Source organism: Xiphias gladius, chromosome 8 (assembly GCF_016859285.1).
Source record: "Xiphias gladius isolate SHS-SW01 ecotype Sanya breed wild chromosome 8, ASM1685928v1, whole genome shotgun sequence".
Lineage (NCBI taxonomy): Eukaryota > Metazoa > Chordata > Actinopteri > Istiophoriformes > Xiphiidae > Xiphias > Xiphias gladius.
The window spans coordinates 5142647-5169407 of NC_053407.1; the positions used below are offsets into that span (position 1 = coordinate 5142647).

The 26761-nt window shown below is 38.2% G+C and overlaps 1 protein-coding gene across 2 annotated transcripts in view; it reads left to right on the top strand.

Annotated features, from left to right (window-relative positions):
• tead1a (TEA domain family member 1a) overlaps window positions 1–23232 on the top strand; it is a 47103-nt gene extending 23871 nt beyond the window's left edge. For both annotated transcript variants that reach the window (XM_040131892.1, XM_040131893.1), the window contains 10 exons: window positions 6108–6172; window positions 8626–8688; window positions 10752–10883; window positions 11124–11173; window positions 14991–15052; window positions 16053–16180; window positions 17408–17581; window positions 21775–21915; window positions 22783–22935; window positions 23111–23232. In XM_040131892.1, the coding sequence (XP_039987826.1) occupies window positions 6108–6172; window positions 8626–8688; window positions 10752–10883; window positions 11124–11173; window positions 14991–15052; window positions 16053–16180; window positions 17408–17581; window positions 21775–21915; window positions 22783–22935; window positions 23111–23224 (1082 nt within the window). In that variant the 3' untranslated portion in view covers window positions 23225–23232. The remainder of the gene's footprint in view (window positions 1–6107; window positions 6173–8625; window positions 8689–10751; window positions 10884–11123; window positions 11174–14990; window positions 15053–16052; window positions 16181–17407; window positions 17582–21774; window positions 21916–22782; window positions 22936–23110) is intronic.
• The last annotated feature ends 3529 nt before the right edge of the window (window positions 23233–26761 follow it).

A 26761-nucleotide genomic window follows, 5' to 3' on the forward strand; every position in this document is an offset into this window, starting at 1 on the left:
GCGGATCAGGGACATATTAAAAACAGATGCATTACAGAAGTCTACAACATATTGTGAATGGTAAAGGAGGACGTGTTGGCTGAAGCATTGACATAGACTACACATATTTCTCAAAAATCTTCAGTATGTGTCTTATTAAAGTGTTTTATATTTAGTCTTGTCATATTGTACAAAACATGCCTACATTCCATTCCATTTCAATCAAAATTTAATGCCCACTTAGTGGAGGTGTTGTATCACATTTTTCATCAGAGCTGAAGGTTTTGTTTGTTTCTGGTCTACACACTAACAGTGTTACAAAAGAGACTAAGAGAGACTAAGACTAAGAGCCTTTTGTGGCTCCAGATGGAGCTGCACAAAGTCTGATAAATTGCCTAAAGTGACATTACTCGAGACAGAATCAGTTGAGCCATTAAAACATTTCATACTTTTCCAAACTCACTATGACAGCCTGATCACCGGCACAATAATTCATAATTATTAAATTTGAAGGTAATACTGAAGTCAATGAGACTGAACAAAGTGATTCTATGTAGAACTCAGTCAATGTTTAGTGTCGATTGCTTGCAAAAGAAACCTGATGGCTTAGTGGTCTAAGACACATACCCTGTGACCATAAGGTCACTGGTTTGATGGCAACTCAGGAACCACAGTGTTTCCATCCTTGTCTCACTCTATTGTCTGATGTGAACTCATTGCTCCTCTTGTGCTTTAAAAGCTGTGTAATCCATAAATGTCAAAACCTTTTGCTTGGACTCCGCTTATCGCTGCTTGCAGCTATATTTAGCATGAGCCTCAATGCTTTTTGAATACTGACTGATATGCGCGAATAAAGTAATAAGTGTTAATTGTCTAAAGTTAGCATCAATCATCTGGTCAGCTTATTCTATTTTTTTGCAGATTCTTCAACCTGAAATTTCCTCATTCTAAACCTTTCTAACTGTAGACTATATTTTATTCAGGCAAGGGTATTGAGCAGTTTAGCATATTTTGTTGAACCTGCATTCATTGATTTTTTTTTTTTTTTTGCCATTTAGGGGCAGCGCTGTAAACAAAATATTCACGTTATCAACTTATATATTGATTATGGTGAATATCCTAGCAATCAGTTGCCTATATACACATTCAGCAGACTCAAAGCAATATAACTATTCATTTGAGCATGTTTCAAGTTGTTCTAAGTCTAATATTCTCTTGCCTGTTGGCTCTGTTTTGGTCTCCTCAAACTCCACAGGGAAATATCTGGTTCTTTAGATGCTCAATGTTCCTATGTTCCCCAGGTGATTGCTAATTTTGTCTGTCTGTCAAAACTGCTGTCTGCTCTTGCTAGAAACAGGGTTGATCAGCTCAGTGAGGCTGAACCAAAACAGTAAATATGCAATGCTAATGTTGCTTTATGTCCGCTAATTGTGTGAATGGGCAAAACAAACAACAAACAAAATAATGAGCTGAAAGACACTAAATTGTTCTGTAGAGCTGAGGTGAACCGCAGATTTGGGTGCTTTGTGGGTGTGACACTATGAGTCCTATATAATACAGTCAATACACAGGGTTTAATCTTTATTCCATCACACAATTAAATGACCAACACTTACAAAGAAAACAACTATTTAAAAAATTGTATAATTTATGCATTTATATATTATGCAGACCCATCAGTTGGGACACTAAAAAAAAGTGATTATTAAAAGGGGGGTATAAAATCCCTTTTACCACCAGACCTCGCTACAAAAGGATTTACATTTGAAACTGTAAAAGGTTTTGCTCCTTTCAATTCCTTTAAAATAAGTCACATACCCAGCCATAGTAGTTGCTGTTGGCTGATCTTTGGTGTAAGGTGATGTCACTTCCTGTTTCACTCAGCAGCCAAAGATTCCAAGGGTTTAGTTACTCTTCAAAGGAATGAGCAGCTTGTTTCTAATAAACGAATTATTAACTGTTTGGTTAGCAGGAGCAATGGTGATCTCAGCAACTGTACCCGAGAAGACAAAGAAAAGAGCACCAAACAAATGAACTGAGAGTACTCAAAACCAACTTTCAAAACACTTAAATTGTCTTGTGGATTTTGTCACAAGCACAACCCGTACTTGCCATTACTGAAGCCAGGTTCTGGCCCGGAGTTCAGCCCATGTGGTCTCTGAGGTCTTCCCAGGGGGCACACCTATGCACACCACTCCACTGCAGCTTTGTTAGTGAGCACAGTCAACGAGGCTTTGACCTTACTCCGAAAGGGTTTTCGAGCTATTCTATAAAGCAGCTGAAGCTCTTAATCACTCTGCTAACTGAGTGTGGTGAGTGACAGTAAACTACTGCAGTAATGCTTTTTTAGAGGACAGGATAAGAAGAAAATACTTCTAAGTACAAAAAAACTTATTTGCTAAGTGCTTATTTGTTCTCAGGTATTTCCATGCTCTTTCAATGACAAGTGACAAATTAGATGATATTTTGTTTCTCGTGTGGTGTTGGTGCCTTGGTTGCTACCTTGTAGAGAGTATTGCATTTCAATTACTTTATCTCAATTTGAGAATTCTTCCATCTCATCACCTCATTTGGACTTCATATTCACATTTACTATAAACTGAATCACTTTTTGATTTTATTATAAAGTCACTCGTCTGGTATTTATTCTTGTTTTTTTGTGGATCCTGTTATATGTCCTCAAATCTTTACTGAATGGTCCCAAAATCAGAAATCCAAACCTGAATTAAACGTGTAAATTCTGTTTATTTTGAGTGTTTCATCTCTCTCAATATCTGCTTGCACTCTGAGTGGCTACAGCCTGAAGATACAGCGGGGGGAGCGGGGGTATTTCTGTTTGTCAGTTAATGACCATTTGACTTTGGCCTTGAAGTCTTTCACTGGGCAAGTAGAGAGAGAGGGAGGGACAGAGAAAACAAGAGGGAGGAAGCAGAAGGGATGCCCATTCTCTACAAGAGGGACAGAGGAGGGGAAAAAGGGAACAGCCAGAAGAGAGGATGGATGGAAGGGTGAAGAGAGGGAGGGAAACGAGGGAGGGATGGGTGTGTGTGCGTTCTGGAGAGTTTTTGAGAGGGAGGGAGGGCAAGAGTGAGGGATGTGTGCCGCAGGGTTACTGAAGGATGACAATTCACCGTTAAGCCTCCTAGAAAGACCAGCTGGCCCCTCTGGAGTCAGATGTCAGCCTCCGCGGCCAGGAACCACTGTTTGTGTGTGTGTTGGCACTCATGTATATGTGCGTGTACGCGTGTGTGTGTGTGTGTGTGTGTGTGTGTGTGTGTGTGTGTGTGTGTGTGTGTGTGTGTGTGTGTGTGAGTGTTTGCGTTTGTGTGTGTGCTGTCATCAGTGGCAGCTTTTGACTGCTAGAAGGAAAACACCTGCATGGGGAGCTGTAGATTTTATCAGTCTAAGCTCCCTATCTCATTGAGAGTGGGACTGGTCAGAACACACACACACACACACACACACACACACACACACACACACACACACGCACACACACGCACGCATGCACATGCACACGCACAGGCACAGGCACAAGCACAGGCACACCATCTGCTAGTTAGTTAGGGCTATTGTTTTGAGCCATTCCGGTAGCGTGTAGAGGTTTGGCTTTGTGCTGATCTTTACCATCAGAAGGCCAGCTGGCCTGACTTTGGTTTTACACTTGGTCGGAACAGAAAACAGGCGAGGAGACAAACCAAAGCAAACTGAGCCACAGAATCGCAAATTTGCTTGTTAGCAAATAAAATAACAGTCGAATTACTTAATTTCACAAAATATTTAAAATAAACTTCTGTCTTTGAATTTTCAAGACTCTAAAATCATAAACTGGTCAGACTTTTCTTCAGAGGCCTATGCAATGCAGCACTGTTAATCTGTAAACTAATCTGTGTTTTATACTGTGTTGAATACACACAAGCAAATATACATACACACTTATCTGTAACAGGTTTTCTGGATGTAACATTGTGGTTTGCTGCTTCTTTTTTCTGTCTGTCTCCCTCTCCCTCACCAATCTATACTAGCCAGGTCATGCTGAGTCTGCTGTGCTCCCTATTGAACTGGTTGAATTATTCAGCATTGTAAGCGTGTGTGTATGTGTGTATGCGCATGCGCACACACATAAGCATAGGTACAGCTGGCCTGCTTGTTACTTTAATCAGGGGACGGCCGGTCTGCATGAATGCCTGTATTGTTCGGTCATGTGTATTCGGGGCCATGGCGTGTGTCTGCGCATTACTGTTTCTGTGTTAGTGTGAGCATGTGTAGAGGGCTCAACATGGGTATCGGTAATTACAGCGCTACCATGTGAAACTGCACGTCACAAATTGACTGGGTCAACAGCACTAAATCAGGCACTAAATTGTTTGCCACGGTCATGTGATTTCTGCTTGTGATTGTCTGTGAGAAAGAAATTTACAGCTCTTGAAAAAATTAAGAGACCACTGCAAAATTATCAGTTTCTCTGATTTTACTATTTATATGTGTTTGAGTAAAATGAACATTTGTTTTATTCTATAAACTACTGAACATTTCTCCCAAATTCCAAATAAAAATATTGTCCTTTAGAGCATTTATTTGCAGAAAATAACAAATGGTCAAAATAACAAAAAAATGCAGTGTTTTCAGACCTCAAATAATGCAAAGAAAACAAGTTCATATTTATTTTTAAACAACACAATACTAATGTTTTAACTAAGGAAGAGTTCAGAAATCAATATTTGGTGGAATAATATTAAATAATTTTCAATCACAGCTTTCATGCGTCTTGGCATGCTCTCCACCAGTCATTCACCTTGCTGTTGGTTGACTTTATGCCACTCCTGGCGCAAAAATTCAACCAGCTCAGCTTTGTTTGATGGCTTGTGACCATCCATCTTCCTCTTGATCACATTCCAGAGGTTTACAATGGGGTTCAGGTCTGGAGATTGGGCTGGCCATGACAGGGTCTTGATCTGGTGGTCCTTCATCCACACCTTGATGACCTAGCTGTGTGGCATGGAGCATTGTCCTGCTGGAAAAACCAATCCTCAAGAGTTTGGGAACATTGTCAGAGCAGAAGGAAGCAGGTTTTCTTCCAGGATAACCTTGTATGTGGCTTGATTCATGCGTCCTTCACAAAGACACATCTGCCCGATTCCAGCTTTGCTGAAGCACCCCCAGATCATGACCAATCCTCCACCAAATTTCATAGTGGGTGCGAGACACTGTGGCTTGTAGGCCTCTCCAGGTCTATGTCTAACCATTTGACGACCAGGTGTTCGGCAAAGCTGAAAATTGGACTCAGTGAAGATGACCTTACTCCGGTCCTCTATGGTCCAATCCTAATGGTCTTTTGCAAAACTCAGCCTGGCTCTTCTTTGCTTCTCACTGATGAAGGGCTTTTTTCTAGCTTTAAGCGACTTGAGCCCTACCCCTAGGAGCTTGTTTGGAACCGTTCTTGACGTGCACTTCACCCCAGCTGCCTTTTGCCATTCTTTTTGTAGGTCACTTGATTCCATCCTACGGTTGCTGAGTGACATTCGAATGAGTTGACAGTCATCCTGGTCAGTAGAGAGTCGGTTTTGCCCTCTGCTGGTCTGTAGCTTTGTTGTCCCCAGTGTCTGCTGCTCGACGTTGTTCTTATGAACCACTGTCTTAGAAATTTTTAAGATGGAAGCAACCTTATGCTCACTGTATCCCTTTCCCAGTAAAGCCAGAATTGAACCCTTCTTTTCTTCACTCAAAATTTTTCTTTTCAACTTTTCTTTTGGCATGGTCAGTAGTTATTTTTTGATTCCAATTACTTTTGAGGTACTATTAGCAATGTTTTTGCCATCCAGCTGGTTCTATTGCAAGAGGATAGTGATGACCACAGCAGTGGTTTGTATACTTTTCCCTGTTAAATAAGATTTGGCTCAGGTGATCACCTAATCAGTACCTCATTAAGTAAAATGAGGTGTGCTTGTGTTGGACACTGGAATGGAATGGCTGTCATACATGTAGAGATGCGGATTTCAGAAACATTTGCAGTGGTCTCTTAATTGTTTCCAGAGCTGTTGTTCAAATAGGATTTTATGTGTGTGTATTAAGAGAAAAAACAGCATGCATAATGTTTCATCAGTATATTCTGTGTCTTTTCCCTCCAGGCCGAAATGAGCTGATAGCCAGATACATCAAACTCCGAACAGGCAAGACAAGAACAAGGAAACAGGTAATAATGGGAGTGTGCATTAATTCCAATCATACCGGGTACAGTATGTATCACAGCATATAACATTATACAGATGTAATGAAGGAAATGGTGCTAACTTCAGTGATGAAAAGAATGGTTGAAAATCTTAAGTGAAATGGTCAGTGGTTACATTTGGTCAAAGAAAAAAGCATGTATTTACATTAAATATAAAGCTGCACTTGTTAACGTTTTTATAATTCTGTTTTCTACATTAGGAGAAAAGTAAACATACTAAAAGTGGTTGAATTGATTAAACACAAGAGCCTTGGTTAACTGATTTTATTTTAAAGGATCCCTAAGGTTTTGTGTTTTATTTTAGTTTTTTGTGTGTTTGTTTTTGAGTTTTTGACATTTTAAACATTTACCTCTTGTTGGCATTTGGGATCACCATCAGTGTTACGAGATTGGGTGGTTTTCCACCAAGATGGGCTACTTTTTCTTGAAATGGGCAGGTAAAAAACAATTTGGATGAGTTCTTTTGTACCATTAGAGCGACAAGTGAATTTGTGTGTGTGTGTGTGTGTGTGTGTGTGTACACACCGACGTGTATAAATAGAGTATACTGTTTATACACACAGTGTAGAGAGAGTAGTGGAGTAGAAGATGAACTGATCTCCAAAATGCATAAATTTACAATAAACATTTTAAGTAAAATTAGTGTACTATTTTTTTTTTTTTCAATTTTAGAGTGAAAAAAGTATAGGAGTACCATTCAAAAATTTGGGCACCCCAGGAGATTTGAGCTCTCAGATAACTGTTACCAAGGTCCCAGACCTTAATGAGGTTGTTAAGGCTATGGCTTGTTCACAATCATCATTAGGTTTTTTTTACACAGACTCATCAAACCTTGTCCCAACAATCAGCAGCCATCGGGTCTTCTAAGCACCTGCCTAGTACTCTGAAAATTAAAATAATTGATGCTGCAAAGCAGGAGAACACTATAAGAAGATAGCAAAGCATTTTCAGGTAGCCATTTCCTCAGTTCCTAATTTAATTAAAAAATGGCAGTTAATAGGAGCGGTGGAAGTCAAGTTGAGGTCTGGAAGACCAAGATAACTTTCCGAGAGAACTGCTTGTAGGATTGTTAGAAAGGCAAATCAAACCCCCGTTTGACTGCAAAAGACTTTTAGGAAGACTAAGCAGACTTTGGAGTGGTGGTGCACAGTCCTACTGTGCAGCGACACCAGCAAAAATATGGCCATGGAAGATTCATCGGAACAAACTGCACGTGTGTGTGTGTGTGTGTGTGTGTGTGTGTGTGTGTGTGTGTGTGTGTGTGTGTGTGTGTGTGTGTGTGAGTGTGTGTTTGTATGTGTGTGTGTATGTGTGTGCTGTCATCAGTGGCAGCTTTTGACTGCTAGAAGGAAAACACCTGCATGGGGAGCTGTAGATTTTATCAGTCTAAGCTCCCTATCCCTATAGTGGGACTGGTCAGAACACACACACACACACACATACACACACACACACACACACACACACACACACACACACACACACACACACAGACACACACACACACACTCCCTACAATATTACATAAGTACTCAGTACACGGATGACACCCATCTTTGAACTTGGCCTTCATTTTGATCTCAACTACACACCTGTAAAGTTTTGTGACTGCATCTTTCCCAGCAGACTGACAGACATATAAAATCAGTATACAAACTAAGTACTCAAGACCACCTCTGTGGTAGTTCCAACTACAGTAGGTGTACTCAGGAACGCATTTTGCCATGATGACACACAAACACACTGTTTCACTGTATGTATAGTTTTTGCTCATTTGCATGTCACTGTGATTTTAAATATGGTTTTCTTACTCCTTGATCAAAACTTTGAAGAGTTGCTACTGTTAGCAAATTAACAACTATATGCAAAATTAACAACTATATAAGCACAGAAAATGACATGTTATTACATTGCTGTCCACGTAGAGAGACCTTTACTGACTACTCAGTGTTATGGCTAATGGAGCTTTAGCTCAAAAGCTAGTTCAGAAGTTCATTCCTGTTTAACTGCTAAATAGCAGATGTAATTTAGAAATGTAAGAAGGCTTTTATTGTTTTTTAATAGCAAAAAGAGTTAAAAAAAAAAAAAAAAAAGGAGTACAGCTTACTATGTATAGATTATGTATGTATAGATTTTTTTGACAGCACAAAAAGTGGCACCATCCGTATGTTGTGTAATCTTCGTATCTAAGTTGACTTTTGGCTCTTTCAAAAGATGTGCATTCATGGGTCTATTCACTCTTGTCAGGGGATTAATATGTGTGTGTGTGTGTGTGTGTGTGTGTGTGTGCGCACGCGCGTGTGTTTGCCCTTTCAGTTTGGCAACAGTCCTTTCATAACTATGGCAACTCACTTTTTGGTCCTTCCTCCTCCCTTTTCTACCCTCCAACTCCCCTTTCTTTTTTTTCCTCTCTCCAGGTATCCAGTCATATCCAGGTCTTAGCCAGAAGAAAATCCAGGGAGTTTCAGTCCAAACTAAAGGTAAGGGGTGTAGTAATCATTTACACTTTTGAAAATAATGTTATACTTCAACATTTAGTCTTTGGGGTTGATGGTTTTTTACTGTGAAAAAAACCTCTTGTGCTCAGGAAGTGGTGTGTTTTACATTTCCAGTGTTTTAGGAATAAATAAAGCTGATCAGTTGGGATAACCAGCATGAATGAACAAACAGAAAAAGCTCCGCCTTATCAGAGTATTAAAAACATGGATAAAAAAATCTCTGGAAAATGCAGTGCAAAAATAGTGCAGCATTGAACACCATGAAAATCTAGAAAATTATAATTTTGATCTCACATACATTGTCCTGTTGCTGGAAATACTCACTAGAGCACAAAAATGTGTATTAATTGGCATTTGAAAATAGTCCCCAACAAATGCACTATTTTTTTTACCATTTGAGTAATGTCTGCTAAAAACTACAGTGCCCAACAGCCTAAGAAAACTACAGAGCCTTTTTAATAAAAACTATCTATTTGTGACCTTGATTTTTAAAAAGTATGTCTTCAGAAGGAACCAATGGCCTTGAGACTGAGCCACAGACACAGTGGAGTAGCGGAAAAGTATTGAGAGAGGGAGTAACACATTTGTCGTTTTGGTCTTTTCATTGGGATCTTTAAGCTAAAGACCTACAAAATTAATCAATTATCCAAAAAACAAGATTATTAATGGATTTTTCAGCAATATATACCATGGATCTGCTAATAGTACATCAAAAATGCCATAAAATCTCCATTCATTTGAACATGACGTAAGATCTTTACCTGCAGTTAGATTTCGTATAAAAAAAAAAAAAACACATGGGTTGGTCGTATGAAAGAAATTATTTCAGGTCAAGGATGGTTATCAAACCCATATGGTTCCTGGTATTAAATATGAAATTCCAGCATGATTCCCATCTCAGTACCTTCTATAATATTATGACCTCAGAGACATTTCTCTCAGTGCTAATCAACTTGAGTGAAGCTACCAAATAGTGATTCTCCAGTTATTGCATAGCCAGTAATTTGATTTCATTCAGCTGTTTTCTACTTCATGTTTCATATTACTTTTAGTTCAGGTGTTGCAAATAAGTCCACAAGCTCAGACTTACTGTGATTGTGCCATATGTAACTTTGCCCAAATGAAACAGCCCTTAACAGTGATCAATGACCAGATCATTGTGTTGTCTGAAGCACATTTATCTCTGCAGCACACTTTGTGTTTACAGCCTTCCACGGCCATAGGCCAGATCATTACACCCAAACTACACACGCATGGAGAAAGGTATATTCCTTCATGTCACTGAGAGACAGTTTAAGGCTAAACAGAGGATTTAGACATAAACACACATGGTCAGACACTGATTTGTGTTGGATTTTGGCTATAATTAGAAATGTGAAGCAAGGTCAAACTCTTTAATTTCATGTGAGCCAGGTAAGCCACTTGCAGCAGGAATCTCTTGGTATCTGAAAGATTAAATACAAACGGTGACGTTGCTCAACCCTTTGTCTGCCTAGGGAGCTCTGATTGTCGAGATTATCAAAAAAGCTTTGAAACTGTTGTAAATAGTTTCTATTCCTCAAGGTCCCTTTACAGTATTTACTAAAATTCATTTTTAATCAGTGTTTTATTGTCTATCCAGCACATTTTAGCTCTTAAGTTCTAATAAAACATACAAACAAAGCCTCAAATTTGTAGCAAAGTGCCTTTGCTACTTTCCACCGTGTTGTACTTTTGGTAAATGAGCCGCTCCATATTTGGAAGTTTACTCAAATTGCTGTATGTTAATTTGTGTAATCATAAAGCAGCAGCAGAAGCCAGTCAAATCACAGCCAGTTAGATAATGACTTTAGATAATGACAGGAGAATGACAAATTTTATAAGTTTTCCCCTCAAGCTTTGATCTTCTTTAGGATTTTAGATTCCATTACTCAAGATAATTCCAATTATTTCAAGAATTTCCTGCTTTTCATGACTCACTGTACCGCTCTGTATGAGCAGTTAAGTTTATTTATCATGGTGATATTCATAATGATGACGGTGATGGTGTGTTTGTTGACGTGCAGGACCAGAATGCCAAGGAGAAAGCTCTGCACAGCATCTCCTCCATGTCCTCTGCTCAAATTGTCTCAGCCACTGCCATACACAGCAAGCTACTGCCTGGAATTGTACGGGCTAGCTTCCCCAGCAATGCACAGGTAACACAGACTAACTGTACTTATTCTCTTCAAATAAATACAGGGAACACAAGGACATGAATAATAATAAGGCATCTTTTTTCCTACAATCTGGAGACCACATATGCTCATTTTGGTTCCTGGTGCACACAAAAGAAGACACATTCTTATTGTGTTGCAATTATGGTTTGCAGCATAATTTCAGTGTATTGTGTGTGTGTGTGTGTGTGTGTGTGTGTGTGTGTGTGTGTGTGTTTTCAGCTGTGGCAGGGTATGATTCCGGGGGGACAGTCCAGCTCCACCACAGAGGAGTAAGTCACACTCACCTTATGCACCCATATCTGACTTTATTTTTGATTTTCAGCTTTAAAATATTTTCCTGCTTAATCTGGGACTTATGTGGGTTAATATATGGTAGTGTCAGTAGGTGAACATTGCAGTAGTTAGTGATCTTTTTTGATTTCTCTTGTTTTTTATACCTAGTTTATGTATGTAAAGGAAACATTTCAGAAAGTCACTGTTAATAATTGTTCTATTAAATGTCTTTGGGAGTACTACTGCAGATGTGAAAAAACTTATATAAAGCCTTCTGTGGCTCCAGAGCGAGCAGTGTGAAGTCTGATAAATGTCCTCAAGTGATGTCACTTGAGTCATTGTCAGTTGTATCTGAAGTTTAAAAATGAAAGAAATCTGGGGGTGTAGAGTTAGAAAGTACATCAGCCACTGTTGCATAACGCATCAAAATCTCTTATAAACTGTGGGTGGTTTAATTGCATTTCGGGTAATGTAGGCTTTTCAGAAGAATACATATCTCTGGCTCTGTTGCATCGATGTTGATCCTTTTTTTAAACTGTACATCGTGAGTCCAACAATCTTACAGGAAAATAGTATTAAACCAACACTCACTGAGCACTTTATTAGGAACACCATACTAATACAGGGTAGGGCCTCCTTTTTCTCTCAAAACAGCATCAATTCATTGTGCCATGGATTCCAAAAGATGTTGGAACCATTTAACTTAAATTATGGTCAATGTTGACATGATTGCATCACATAAGTTGTGAAGATTGTGTAGCACCTTCATGCTGCAAATTTCCTGTTCTACCACATTCAAAAAGTGTTCTATTGGATTCAGATCTGGTGACTAGGGAGGCCACTGGAATACACTGAACTTATAGTAATGTTCATGAATCCAGTTTTTAGACGACTTTTGCTTTGTGAGATGATGCATTATCATGCTGGAAGTAGCCATTAGAAGATGGGTAAATTATGGTCATAAAGGGATGCAAATGGTCAGCAACAATATTCAGATAGGCAGTGGCTTTCAAACAATGATGAATTGGTATTAGGGGGGCCAAATTGTGCCAATAAAACATTCCCCACACCATTAAACAGCCACCACCAGCCTGGACTGTTAACACAAGGCAGGTTGGGTCCTTGGATTCATGTTGATGACACCAAGTTCTGACCGTACCATCTACGTGCCTCAACTGAAATACAGATTCATCAGTATTGGCTACACTTTCCCAGTCTTCAACTGTCCAGTTTTGGTGATCCTGTGTTCACTGCAGCCTCAGATTTCAGTTCTTGGCTGAGTGTGGTGTAACCCAATGTGGTCATCTGATGTTGTAGCCCATCTGCCTCAAGGACATTTCGACATTTTATGCATTCTGAGATGCTCTGCCGTTCGCCACAGTGGTAAAGAGTGGTTATCTGCGTTACTGTAGCCTTTCTGTCAGTTCCAACCAGTCTGGCCATTCTTCTCTGACCTCTCTCATTAACAATGCGTTTCTGTCCGCAGAACTGCCACTTACTGGAAGTTTTCTGTTTTTTTGCAGCATTCTGAGTAAACTGTAGAGACTGTTATGCATGAGAATCCCAGGAAATCAGAAGTTTCAGATATACTCAAACCACCCTGTCTGGCACCAAAAATCATACCAGATCACATTTTTTCCCCATTTTTATGTTTGATGGGAACATGAACTGAAGCCACTGACCTGTATCTGTGTGATTTTATACACTGCACCGCTGTCACATGATTTGCTGATTGGATAACTGCATGAATAAGCAGGTGTACAGGTGTTCCTAAAAAAGTACTCGTCAAGTGTATGCATGTCATATAAGTTCTAAAAGATTGTGGTCTAGCACTTGGTTGTGGACTAATGTTTAATCACTACTGAGTACCATTTTATCTCATCTCAATACATCATGCTTGGTTGTGATTATGTGGCTTGTAATGTAGCAGTTAACAACCCCGCCTCTTCCACTCACAGCTGGAAACCCCAGTGGTAAAAGAGACAGGCGACTGACCAGCTTCATGATTAGTTTTAGTGAAGAAAATAGCCCAAAAAAGACAGAGACCTCAGGATAACAGCGAGTGATATGGAGGTTGGCTGTTGGCTGCCCAGTTCTACAAACATACTCATACTTGACAAACTGTGAAATAATGAACTTGAATACAACACCGACATGCTGCTAACAATATTGTTATCTGAGTGTTGTTTGAGGTAAACAGTGTCTTGGTGCTCACCTCAAATCTTTATCGTATCAGTCCGCTTTATGTCTGCCTCTTTTGACTCTGATGTCACTTTTTACTGGAAGGTGTGCATGCACATATACACACAGATGCGCCCATGGAGTATCTTCTTCTTTTGTTTCTTCTGTGGTACAACACTACACTTAGTACAATGAATGCTGCCTCCACCCAACTGAATGTACTAATTAAATACAAAAAAGTATAAGCTTGAACTTTTGGCGTGGATGACATTTTAGGGGGATCAGATTTCTCTCTTTCATACACCTGGTTTGACATGTCTCCCTGCCCCAAATTGTGCACATGGATATAAGGTATTTTGATGATTAAGATTCAGCACCTGTTGGATCACACCTGTATCCACTGGGTCATTCTGTGTCAAATCAGATAAGGTTGTTGCAGCACTGTCTCAGATTTTGTTCAAACTTTGTCCATATCATAAATTGGTCCCAATACCAAGGCCTGTAAAATATTTTTGTTCAAATCCTATGTTTTAATATTTTTCCAGCCCTTGATATTATCTCATTTTTATAGCCTCAAAAATGCCTTATCTGGGAAGCCATGTTTGGTCATGATTATCTTGAAATAACATTACTAGCTTCACCAGACTTTGTAGGATGGAAGACAAACATGTTCTGATTATGAGAGAATCATTTAAAGGCAACGCATGCCTATTGATTATATATAAGATCCTAAATTTGGAAAAACAGTTCAAATTCCTGAACGAGAGTGATATTGAGGGTATCATAAACCCATTTTTTTCCACCCATATGATATCAATCATTGTTTTTTATCCAAATATAATCCATTCAATTTATTAATTTTATGCCACTATTTAAGGTCTGTTCCACTAATGGACATGAGGCTTTTCTGAGAGTGTGGAAATTAAAAAATATCAAAGGCCAAAAAAATATAAAAATACGGGATTTGAACAAAAATACTGAACTAAAGGCCTTAGTTTTGGCTGTTGTTATTGTAACAGAGTTTCCAAAGCCAAAAAAATAGTTAAGCATTTCATCTGTGAAGTCTGAATTTTAAAAGATGGAGCAGCTGGCTTTAGTTTCCTTTATGGCCTTTAAGGATGTAGACAGATTTTCTTGTTTTTAGATCGAAATATCACACAAAAAAAAAGAATAAAATAAGCATCAAATGTGTTCTCTCATTTAATATTTAAGAAACCATTGGTGTGATTAAGTAAGTCACATGAATGATATCTGGAATCTGTCTGATTTTATTGTCTATATAAATACCATATGCAGACTTTCAAATTTGGTGGACTTGTCTTACATTATTTTCTATTCACATAGATAGTGGCTAGAGGGGAAATTCAAATTCAAACCCTGCTCATTTCATTGCCAGCTGCTGTTACACGACCATGTGATGATGATAATTGTAGTAAAGGGGCTGGTAGGGCTTTTACTGAACTGAGAGACACTCTTGACCTCTGTGCTCCTGTTACTGTTCATACAGGACACAGTATAGCATTCGTTTCTGTAAAACATAGGTACAATATGAATTACCCAACTGTGTCTCTACTTCTGTCAACCTTTTCAATGCTCTCCTGTCTGTCTGCCGCTGCCTTTTTTTTCTTTCAGTATCAAGCCGTTCTCTCAGCAATCCTACAATGTGCAGACAGCAGGGACCACCACAATCTCAGGTGAGAGGGACCACGGTATAATTATCTCCTTTCTGTTAGCAGACAGGCGGCTCTCTCTCCGGTCATTTAGGCCACTGGCTTATCTACAGGGGGGGTTTTGGCTCTGTCTGGGCACCTTGATCTCCTGTGGGACTTGAGGTTTGTCCTGTGAAGGGGTCAAAAAGAGAAAAAAAAGGATGTCTGACTTCGTACTACTCTAAGCTTCCTCTGTGATTTGAGTGCCACCCTTACATGCTACTCTGTGTCATGTTTTTACCTAACATACAGACCATCAAGGTCACAGACTGCCTGTTGCTGTGAAGTTTGACAGTCTGGTCATTTGCCATTGACACATCTGGCCTCATGAAAGAGAGACTGTTAATGCTAGCTAGAGCTCTGCATTTCAATAATACGAGACAAAGAAAACACAGAGTGTGCAGGAGCTAGAAATTACTTAGCAAGTGCTGGAGTAACATGAACAAAAAGTAATGTTTAGCGGGAATCAGCATTAATGTTAGCAAGCTAGTCTAAACTAGGTAGCTGATTCTAGTGGGAATATGTGCTTACAAAAGTTACTTTCAGGAATCTACTACTACTTGTCACCGGACTCTCCTCCAGTGTTGATTTTTACTTGATAACAGTTCATCGAAATCCCTCTGCTGGATTGGCAATTTTACTGAAAGTAGGTGATTGAAGCTGTCAGTTACAGTAGCATGAAACTAAATGTCAAGAGGAGAGAGGCTTTTGTAAATTGAGCGTATGAGTGAATGAGACCCCATGGGATTTCACTGTGTCCTAATCATTGTTACCACTTTACATTTACCTTTATCATATGCTTTTCAGTGCTGCACCTCACCTCCGCCAGGCTGTGTCCATGAGAGTCCAGTAATGGCATTAATTTTACACATTTGCAGCAAAGAATTATGCTAGCACTGCAGCTAACCCTGTTAAATAGCATGATTGTACATTATGACAGTGGTGAAGAGAGGTTAATCTGAATGTGTGTGTATGTGTTGTCTAGGTTATGAGCCTCCGACTACAGCCCAAACACACAGAGAGCCAGCATGGCAAGGTCGCTCCATCGGCACCACCAAGCTACGGCTGGTGGGGTTTTCCTCTTTCCTGGAGACACAGAGGGACCAGGAGGCAGTGCGTATCACATACACCAGACTACATTAAGCACTCCCTATTGTCAAATAAACCGAGATGGCAGATAACCACACAGCAGAGAAATGCGTCAAAGCCCTTTGTGTGTCTCCTAGTATGAATAACCTTTGTAAAGATCTATCTCACTGTCTGCTCAGTCTATCTGTCATCCTGCCACACTTTGGACCCACTGTCATTTTTCTACCTTGGTCTCACAGACAGGTGGCATTCATCTTGTTGCTTTCTGTTTGGACAGTAAAACACCTCAAACTTTTGTATCATGACACTGAAAGACGCTGTTGTCAAAATGTGCCACGTTTCCTGCATAATAAACATTACTGCACCCAAAGTTCAGTTATTAACACATCACATCTCATTTGTTTGTAATCCATGAGTGTTGAACTATTCCCTTAAACAATCACAGCCTAGGTTCAGTGTTTTCCCACACATTGTGGGTGTCCTTTAGCCCAAAAAATGTGTTGAATGCATCAACCCCGTCACAAGACATTTGCAAAGTTAATGTTTTTTAGTATTTTGAAACCTACATTATTTATGTCCATGTTTGCTAGCTTGCAGTCTTCTTCTTTGTTGCTTTTGGTAGCACATCACTGTTTTTTGTTTTTTTTTCGGCCTAACACTGCTACGAACTGTCTTTTAGTGGGATAGTAAGCAACTATTGACAGGAATGCGTATCATGTCATCTGCGGCAAAATGGTTATGCATGTGTGTCCTCATGCGTATGCATGGGATACAAACAGAACAGGGACATGCTCATTAAAACTTTGGACCAAATTGCATCACAGTATGCTTTTACAGTGATTAGACCCTGTGTGATCATCTGACTGCTTATGTTTCTTGGCCTGCATCATGTCTCTAGAACTAAGCAATAGAGGTGGTTGGTAAAATGTTATTGGAATGGATGTAGATAGTCAAAACTAAAATAACACCCAAGTTGTAAAAACGTTAAATTTTCCTTTAATTTCTTATTATTCAATATGCAAATAAAATATATATTATATTTAGAATAGATAATGTCCAAATGCTGACCCTGGAAAGGGCTCCGGAATTAACATAAATGTCAAAATGTCAACCAATCCACAGAAAACAGTGTTATTTCTTTCAGTCTTTCTTTTGCTATTGTTTCACCCAATGTGAATTGAATTGTTTTCCATCTCTCTGCATTTTTTCTTCCTCTATCCTTGTTTGATTCAGTTTTTTCTCTCCCCTTAGTACAACAAGCACCTGTTTGTGCACATTAGCCAGAGCAGTCCGAGCTACAGCGACCCACTGCTGGAGTGTGTGGACATCAGGCAGATCTATGACAAGTTCCCAGAAAAGAAGGGGGGGCTCAAGGAGCTGTTTGGCAAGGGCCCACAAAACGCTTTCTACCTGATTAAGTTTTGGGTAAGCAGACAAACACTTGCTAACTTCCCGTGTTCATGATAGTTTGGTTTCATTTCATTTCATCTCTATCCATCTGATATAATTAAGGCCTCAAAATAGAATCTGAAAATTTTCTGAAACAAAACCCCAAAACTTTTAGTCAGCTTTTTGTTTCTTAATTTTGTTTTTGAAGACAATTTTTGTTGTGAGTGTTAGTATGTCCCTTACTAGTTTTTTTTAGGTCTAGTTTTGTGTGTGTGTGTGTGTGTGTGTGTCTTTGTATGTGTGTGTGTATTCTGTCTTTCCACCTGGGATATGGAGGTGGTGGGTTAATGAAGGCAAAGTCACTTTATTTGAACACCTGCTCACCTCCTGATTCATGTGTTGCTCTGTCTCCACCTGGGTGTGTGTTTTACTTTACTTTAATTGCTGCAGTATACCAAAGGACTTTCAAAAATCCGGGCAACGGAACACATACCACATTTGGTCATTTCTTTTAAAACAGACTGGTGCAGACACTGATTTAACAAAACTGAGGATCATGTATCTGGGGTATCTGGGTATATGCAGTTTGCAATGTGTACAGTGGCAGATTTTCCACAAGGGATTCACAGTCATTTATATGCCTCTGCCAACAGCCGTGGCCAGAGGCATCATGTTTTTTGTCCGCCTGTCTCTCATTCTCTCATTTAATATAATGTTCTGCGAATACACTTAATACCTTTATTAAATTCCTTCAAAATCTTCACTACATATTTTATATGTGTCTGGACAGACACGGATGTAAACTGCAACTTGACTGGTTGGCAGAGGCATATAACTGCGAGGCGGTAATTCTAGTTGATTTCAGATTGATTAAGCAGTCTTCTCATTTCTAGCTAGCAACCATCAATTTGCTGACTGAAATGACAGCTAGCAGATTTTATCAGCTTTTTTATCAGTTTCCAGCTGACTTGTTTTAAAATGAGAACCCTGTAAAAAAGGGTTTAAAATATGAAGTTGATGGCTACACATGATAGCTATCAAAAGACATGCTAAAAGACTGAGAAACAGCATTATTCTTCTATTGAAGTGAGAAGTTACAGCATTTAGTCATAGTATTATAAGTATGATAAGGAAAAAAGATCAGTCTCGGATTTTATCCTAACATAACCCTATTTAGCTAACTAGCTTACTTGGACAGGCAGACCAGAGGTTAGATGTATGCTTTACTGTTTGCATTTTAAAATAGTAATTTTCACTTGTAATGTTACAACCTTTGGGTTGTGAACCAACCTATGTATTTTCAATGAATGCAACGCTTTTTTAGATAATGAGTTTGGCTGGAGATGTGAGAGTGTAAACTTCCCCAAATCCAATAGAGAGTAGGACAGAGCTGCTAACATTATCTTAACCCATGGGTCTCCAGTAGCTGCTCCCCGTTGTAGAGTAACTCACCCAAAGGTTCAGAGAATATATTAATGTACAAACCATGGATGCATATTACAAACATTAAGCAACACTTCACTCAGTAAATTTGCTCCAAATGAAATAAAATCAAATATAAAGCTGTCCGACACCTAATAATTATTTCCTAAGTAGCCTTCAGTCAAATGAGTTATGCTGCCATCAGGTTTGTTTACGTCAGGTATGCCATAGGCGACATGCAGTGTTAGCAACTCTTTTGGATAATATTACATTAAAAGTTAAAATTCTCACCTATATGAACAGATTGTTGCCATGGATTAAGTTAGTTATGCTGCAACATGATCACTGTTTTTTTTAGCCTATGTTTGTTTACATTTTGGAAAATTAAGTGTCCCAAATTAGCTATTATATGTTCCTGTTTGCTATGTACCATTGGATGTACTGACAGCTATCACTGGATTACTTTGATACTGAAGAAAACTTCCACACGTAAAGATACCTAGGCAAGTTCTGGAGTTATAAGGAGCACTTTTTTGTCTGATTTCTAAAGAGATTTATGGATGTTATTTGCAATTGACATCGGACATAATTGTATTCTCGGGAAGTGTAAGTCACACTGAATCAAAAATATGTGTATCACATCTGTATCTTCACGTTTGACTGAATTATGACTCAGATTTTTGACACACAGATTGACACCAATATGATGTCTGATGTGAGTTTAAGATGTTTTTTGTACAAAATTTGCGTTTTGGATATTGATATTTGATAACTGGTTACACAAAACAATTGCTTATTCAGCTGGTTTGGTTTGGAGATCAGTTTTAGTGTTTTGATACAATATGTGAAAAAATATAACTGGTAATATAAAGTATGAGTAACTCTCAGCCAATTACATTTTATCAAAGTAGGTGGGAGACCCCTGGCATCCAAGCAGAGCTTCTATACAGTGTGGAAGTGCCATTGAGAAGAGTTTTTTACGTAACGCCACAAAATAATGTCTAAAAGTAACCCTGGTTTAAGTTACTACTGTATCAAGTGAGGTAGTTGTGTTATGTTACAAGACTTATGCTTTTACTCTTATGTTTTTGGTGTTGGAAAGCCTAAAAAAGACAACACCTTCTAAAAAAGGTACCACCTCTTTAAATGCAGAGTATCTTTCTAAAGTTCTATGTATACCACTTCAGCATGTGGAGAAATCCAAAGATTGACAGTTGCCTGTTACAGTTGCTAAGCTGTGATTGGACAGTTCCAATTTGGGGGTGGAGTTTAGCAACGGTCAATTATCAAAGTGATGGGCAGGATGAATATCTGTGAGTTGTGAGTTGTAAGCTGTGAGTTTATTAGACAGTAGGATCATTCAGCGGATGGTGAAGTATATGGTAAATGTAGAAATTATGAGGTGTGCTTGCACCACGAAAACAGTGTGTTTGTCATGTAGAGAGCTTCCACTCTGAATTTAATTTAAAATCTGCTGGTTTAATTAAGCACAGTTTGATGTTTGTGAGTGTGCAAGCATGAAATAATCTGAATGTGGGTGACTTAAAATATTGTGTTTGTGTGTATGTATGTGCGGCATGTGGGCGTGCATATGTGTGTGTGTTCTCAGTCGTGAAACATACCATGCTCCTTAGAGAACTCATTACAAATAGTAAAAACCCTTCTCCACTTCTCTCAGCCTGCAATCCAGGTGCGGTATGACCTCACTGTTCTGATTAAATGTTTTCCAGCTTCAACTTCAATGGCACAAAGTTACACAAGAATATTGTTTTTGCCCTATAGTATCTTGTATTATTTTTAGAAGGCAGAGTAGTATCTTACTATTTGTATATTTTTAAAAAAGTTACATTTAACACGAGCAAACATGCTACCAAACCAACGAACAAACATACGTGAAACAGCTATTTTAAAGGCCAGTTCACCCAACTTACAAAACACAAATGTTCTTAGTACCTCCAGTGGTATCTAGCCAGGCAGATACTTGGTTTTATTTGTCCAGGTTTTGAGATGTCTGTCTCTGAGGGACATTCATGTAAAACTCATGCTGCACAGCCAAAAATTGTAGAAGTTCGCAGAAATTTATTTCAAATTCTTGGGGATATCCCTCTCCAAAGATAGAAATATGTTAGACTGAATTTGGGAAAATTTGTATGAAATTATGCACAAAATATTTCAAATATTTCTATTTGATGTGATGGTCCAACCATAAAAACATGCAATCTTTGATTTAAATATTTCAGTAATATAGTAGTGACTATTTATCCTGGAGAAGGTAGTCCCACTAAAGTTGTCCCAATTACCTCCCTTATATTGGTTTGACTTTAAGAAAATGTAAATATCTACAGTCACACTATTTTCTTCTTATAAGTTGTTTGATGAGAAAAAAATGATGGGAACTATACAAACCAGGTTTCAGAGCAGGCCAGTCCAACCGACCACTCAGCACTGATAAAAAACAGATTGTTAAATAGGGGAAATTATAGATTATTATGTCCCTTTACCTGATGAAAATTAAGATTGTTATGCAATTATGTTGCTTAATTTTTGAACATGGACTGAACATGAACAACTTTTGGTTGTGTAATAAGGGGATTTAGTCAGCCTCAACCTGATACTTCATGCTGTGCAGTATGGACACATTTAATGAGACTGAGTTACCAGCAGAGGATGCTGTTGGCCAACTTTGGTAACAGAAAGCGTGTTGTTTCTGTGTACAGTAACTGACTGTTTCCAATTTTAAAATTCATCAGCATCATTTATATTGTAGATAACAGTGTAAATTCTAATGTTTTCTGTTTGGTTGCCAGGCGGACCTGAATTATAATGTGCAGGATGACCCTGCGGCTTTCTATGGTGTGACCAGCCAGTACGAGAGCTCAGAGAACATGACCATCACCTGCTCCACCAAGGTCTGCTCTTTCGGCAAGCAGGTGGTTGAGAAGGTGGAGGTAAGGAATTCTTTTTTTAAAATTCTCATTATGAAGTGCGGTTGATAGTAGCAATCTAGGACCTTTTTGTGGACATTAATGTCTGCTGTGCTGTACTTTATGACTGACATCAAACAAGAGGGGATTAAACTTGAAGCCCATTCATAAAACTTTTAACATTTGCTCTTAACATGTTATTTAAGCGTTTCTAGCTCACAGAAAGTGGTGGGTTTTATCCAGTTGTTAAATTAAATTAAATTCTGGCAGCCACTATGGAACAAAGAAACCTGAGACATTCAAAGTTAAGATTTAACAACCAAAAAAAACAAATCCTTCAGGCTAGTCTAACTGACAAATTATCAATTTAAAAGTTCATTCAGAGCTTTAGCTTTCAGGTTAGATATGCTTGAAATCAGGTGCACAAAGTTGTTAGAGATTTAGTAAACAATACTAAATCATGGGAATACTCTTTTAATATGGTATTATATTAAAAGAGTACTCCCATGATTTAGTATTGTAATCTCATAAAGTTGTGGGACTTGTAAGAGACAGATTAAAAAAGAATGGTTGAAATCAGTACAGCAGAGGCTGACATATATTGACTTTTAGTCCCTATTATGAGTCAATCTCCAAAACCACTGGATCCTACAGTTCCCATACTGCAATTTGATGTAAATAACCCAGTATGACATCTCTAAGGTTATTTTCTCAGACTTTATAAAGCTCCTTCAGAGACACAGAGATACAACTATACAACTATTTTCACAGGCTGAGGTCAGGACTGATAAACTGATTTTGATATGTAACAACTGGTGGAATTCCCCTTTAATGGTCAGATACCACATTTATTTTGATAATAACTGTCCTCTCTCTCTCCCTTTCTCTCAGACGGAGTATGCAAAGTTTGAAAATGGGCGTTTCATCTACAGAATAAGTCGTTCTCCTATGTGTGAATACATGATCAACTTCATCCACAAGCTCAAACACCTGCCTGAGAAATACATGATGAACAGTGTGCTGGAGAACTTCACTATTCTGCTGGTAAGGACATCAGTCACTGTGTCCGCCTGTATGTGTATGGTTGCATGTATTATAGAAAGAATTTGTAAGTTAATTTTTTGTATGTAACCTGCATTATTTCTACATGCAAATACAACACCTAACTTTTTTATCCTTTCTTTCCTCTCCATGTGTGTGTGTGTGTGTGTGTGTCCAGGTGGTGAGCAACAGAGACACTCAGGAGACCTTGCTGTGTATGGCATGTGTGTTTGAAGTGTCCAACAATGAGCACGGAGCACAGCACCACATCTATCGACTCGTCAAGGAATAACACACACACTTACAGTATATATATGTGTTTCTGTGTATGTATGAATATATATATATATATATATATATATATATATATATATATATATATATATATGAATTCTACCAAACAACAACATAGTGAAGAAAGAAAATGGCTGTATTTTCACTGCTGCTCATGAGATGCTCATGAGAATACATTACAACAATAATAAAGGAGTCATTTTTATTTCACGTAAGATATGACCCAGTATGCTGCAGAATCCTCTCCAACAGGAGGATTTCAGCAGAAAATATCAACTAACCTGACAAACCTGAATATTGGGTGCTCATTAGCTGTAAAAAGCACAGTGGCATTGCAGCCATAGAAAGACATTACAATCGACCTGGGTGATTTTCCAAGAAGACCCTGATTCGGATATCAGGAGATGTCATGTCTCCTGCTAATTGGTTACTGACCCACTTTCTCCTGGTAAATTTGTATTTTTGCTTGTCTGATGATGGAAATTAAAGTAGTATTTCTGTCATGTGCATTTGGGAAACTCAGCCCAGTCAAAGAAAAAAAAAAATCAAATTTTCTCCCCCTGTGAAATAAGTGTGTGTGCTATCTACCAAGATATTGACAGACACTGAAGGTCAGACCCTGTGTATCATCAGTAGGAATATTACTACTGCATTATCATATACTACAGTATAGAGGTGGATTTATACAGATAGCCAGTGCAAATTGTGTGAGCTGAATTCTTGCACAAAAAAGAGGTTTGTCCCAAAGAAAATAATCAAATTTTTACCTTTTGTATGTTTTCTTAAAAAAAAAAGAAAAAAAAAAGAATATGTCCTAAACTTTGGAAAATTGTTTATTAATAGTAGCATATAGACTATATTTTAATTCCAGGAACATTATCTAAAATTTATGTCAATAAGAAACTATCAGTGAAATTGAACAATTCAGGTGCCTTTTTGTGCAACAGGTGACTCTGCATCTAGATATACAGTGGGGTCCAAAAGTCTGAGACTGCTTTCAAGTGTGCTGAGACTTTTGGAACCCACTGTAGATAAATAAGTCAAAATCTTGTTGGAGTCATAATCCTTAAGATTTCAGTCCTACTTGATTTGGAGTTAGCCGTCGGCAACAAATACATTATGTTTTCTATGAATCCTTCACAGTAAAAGCCAACTCAGTGCTTCGTCAGTTGAATGCTTTTAAGAAGCAATGCTTTAAGTAGCAGCAGTAGGAAATGTTGTGTTAGCACCAGCAGCAACTTAATACTGCTCTGATACAGCTCTAAGAGAGTAAAGAGTAAACAACAAGGCTGATATGAATGAGATAAAATTACAAACAGTAACATTGGATTAAATAAATGCTTTTTTTCCCCCGCGAGGTTATTTGAGCCAAAGACTGGTTTTGATTTTATTGAAATCCTGAGGATTATAACTTTAAATATATTGTGCTCTGTCCAATGGAATCTTATGAACTATACAACAATTTCATTCATGGTGTTCAAGGAAAGAAAAAGTTTCAAGTGGTTAAAATTAACTATTAAAAACATATGATCTGCAAATTCAGCTTAGCTAAATTCAATATTCCTAAACCAGCTAACTTGAGCTTTAACATGTCCATACTTACACAGGTTTTAGAGCCTGAAATGTTATTACGTCCATATTTAATTTGAAGATTTCCCTGACCAGAGGCCTACAGTTTGAGAGTTTTCCATGTTAGGGCAGCTTGTTCAGTGCTCCATTTTAACACTACAGGACATTAAAACATTTGAAGACACAGTTCCATTAAATCAATAGAGGTCTGGTTTCTTTCAGTTACACAATATTATGTCAGCATTAAAGAAATATATGAAACAGGAACCAAAAACTGTTGATGACGTGTACTGTAGCAGGTGTCAACTGGTGGTTACTTCATTTCAGCATGAAGTGCCTTTGGTTGGAAATAGGAGGAAACATTTTTACTCTGTTTCACACGAGTCCCAATAATTTGTTGTTGTAGATGGTGGGTAGGAAGGCATTTTAGTGTATATACAGAAAATATAATTGGATATCACATGCTCCAGTACTCACTGTTGTATCCAAATTCAATATTTCTTGTTGTAATTTTTAGACAGTCAGTAGTGGACCATCCTAAATAATCTTAGCTGTTTTTATTTCCCACATGATGTCAGTGAGACACATTCTTGATCACTTTGTATCTGATGTCATTAAGCCTATGTGTATTTGCATTTTTGTATACATGTATGTGTGACAGGTTCATGCAGAAACAACTTGCATATGATGGTGCCTCATTCATAAAATGCATCTGTTTGGACTTGTTACTACTTTAGAAGTCCAATTCTAACTTGTATCTTCACATCCCTACTGTAAAATAATTGGAAAAGATCTGGGCAATATTGATCATAGATTTGATCAAATGTGGTTGCAATCATGTTCATAGGAAAATGTCCTTATTGGTGGTTGAGTTTATTTTATAAACTAATGGGAATAGTTTTGACATTTTGGAAGATGTACTTATTCACTTTCGTGCCAAGAGTTAGATGAGAAGACCGATACCAGCATTATGCCTGTATGATAAGCTTGAATCAATAGCCAGCAGACAGTGAGCTTAGCTTAGCTAGCATACGAACTGTAAACGTTGGGAAAAAGCTAGCCATGCACTGTCTGAAGGCAACAACATCTTACCAGCACCTCTATAGCCAGCCAATCTCAATTGTTTAATCCATACAAAAACTGAAGTGTGCAGTCAATAAGTGTGTTTCCACCCATCTGCATATTTTCAATATGTACCAAAAAAAAACAAACAAAAAAAAACTAAGTGGGAACTCCAAAAAACTTCGGGGGGGGGAGCTCAAAATACTGTAAAAACGTTTTTCACACTTGGCTAAGGTTAAAATTTGATTTGTTTGATAAAGGCAAAATGTGACAAAGTACAACAGAAACATAAAAACATCACTTAAATGTCTGCTGAAGCTCCCACTGAAATCAGATCCAGATCTGGAGCAATGAGACTATAATGTTCCTCAAATTAATACATGCAAAAAACAGAAATGCCATGTGTCCATCATGTTTCCTATTTTGGTTCCACTGTTTGAAGTGTGACTAGTGCTCTATTAATTATGTCATCTTGCTGCACACTATTCATGCAATACATTTTGTGGCACCCAACTGGAGAAGTAGCGCTATCAACTGTTTACCTCAATGAACCAACTCCTAATAATCACATAATTGTGGAATTAGAATTTGCACTATATATGGTGGGAAACCTGACTGATGCGCATGACCAAGAAATTGTTCAGCACATAACCCAATAAAGCCACAGCTTGTCATCTTTACATTTTTGCTTGTGTACAGATCAGACAAACAAAATGCATATTGAATGAGCTTTAGAGGTGCTGCTAGACAGATTTTAATTTAATTTTATTTTATTTTTACCGTAGCTGTTTCCCTCTGTTTTCAGTGTTTACGCTTAGCTAAGCTAACTTGCTCTTGACTGTAGCTTGATATTTAGCGTAAAAATATCATAGTGGCATCAATCTTCTCATCTAACTCTTGGCAA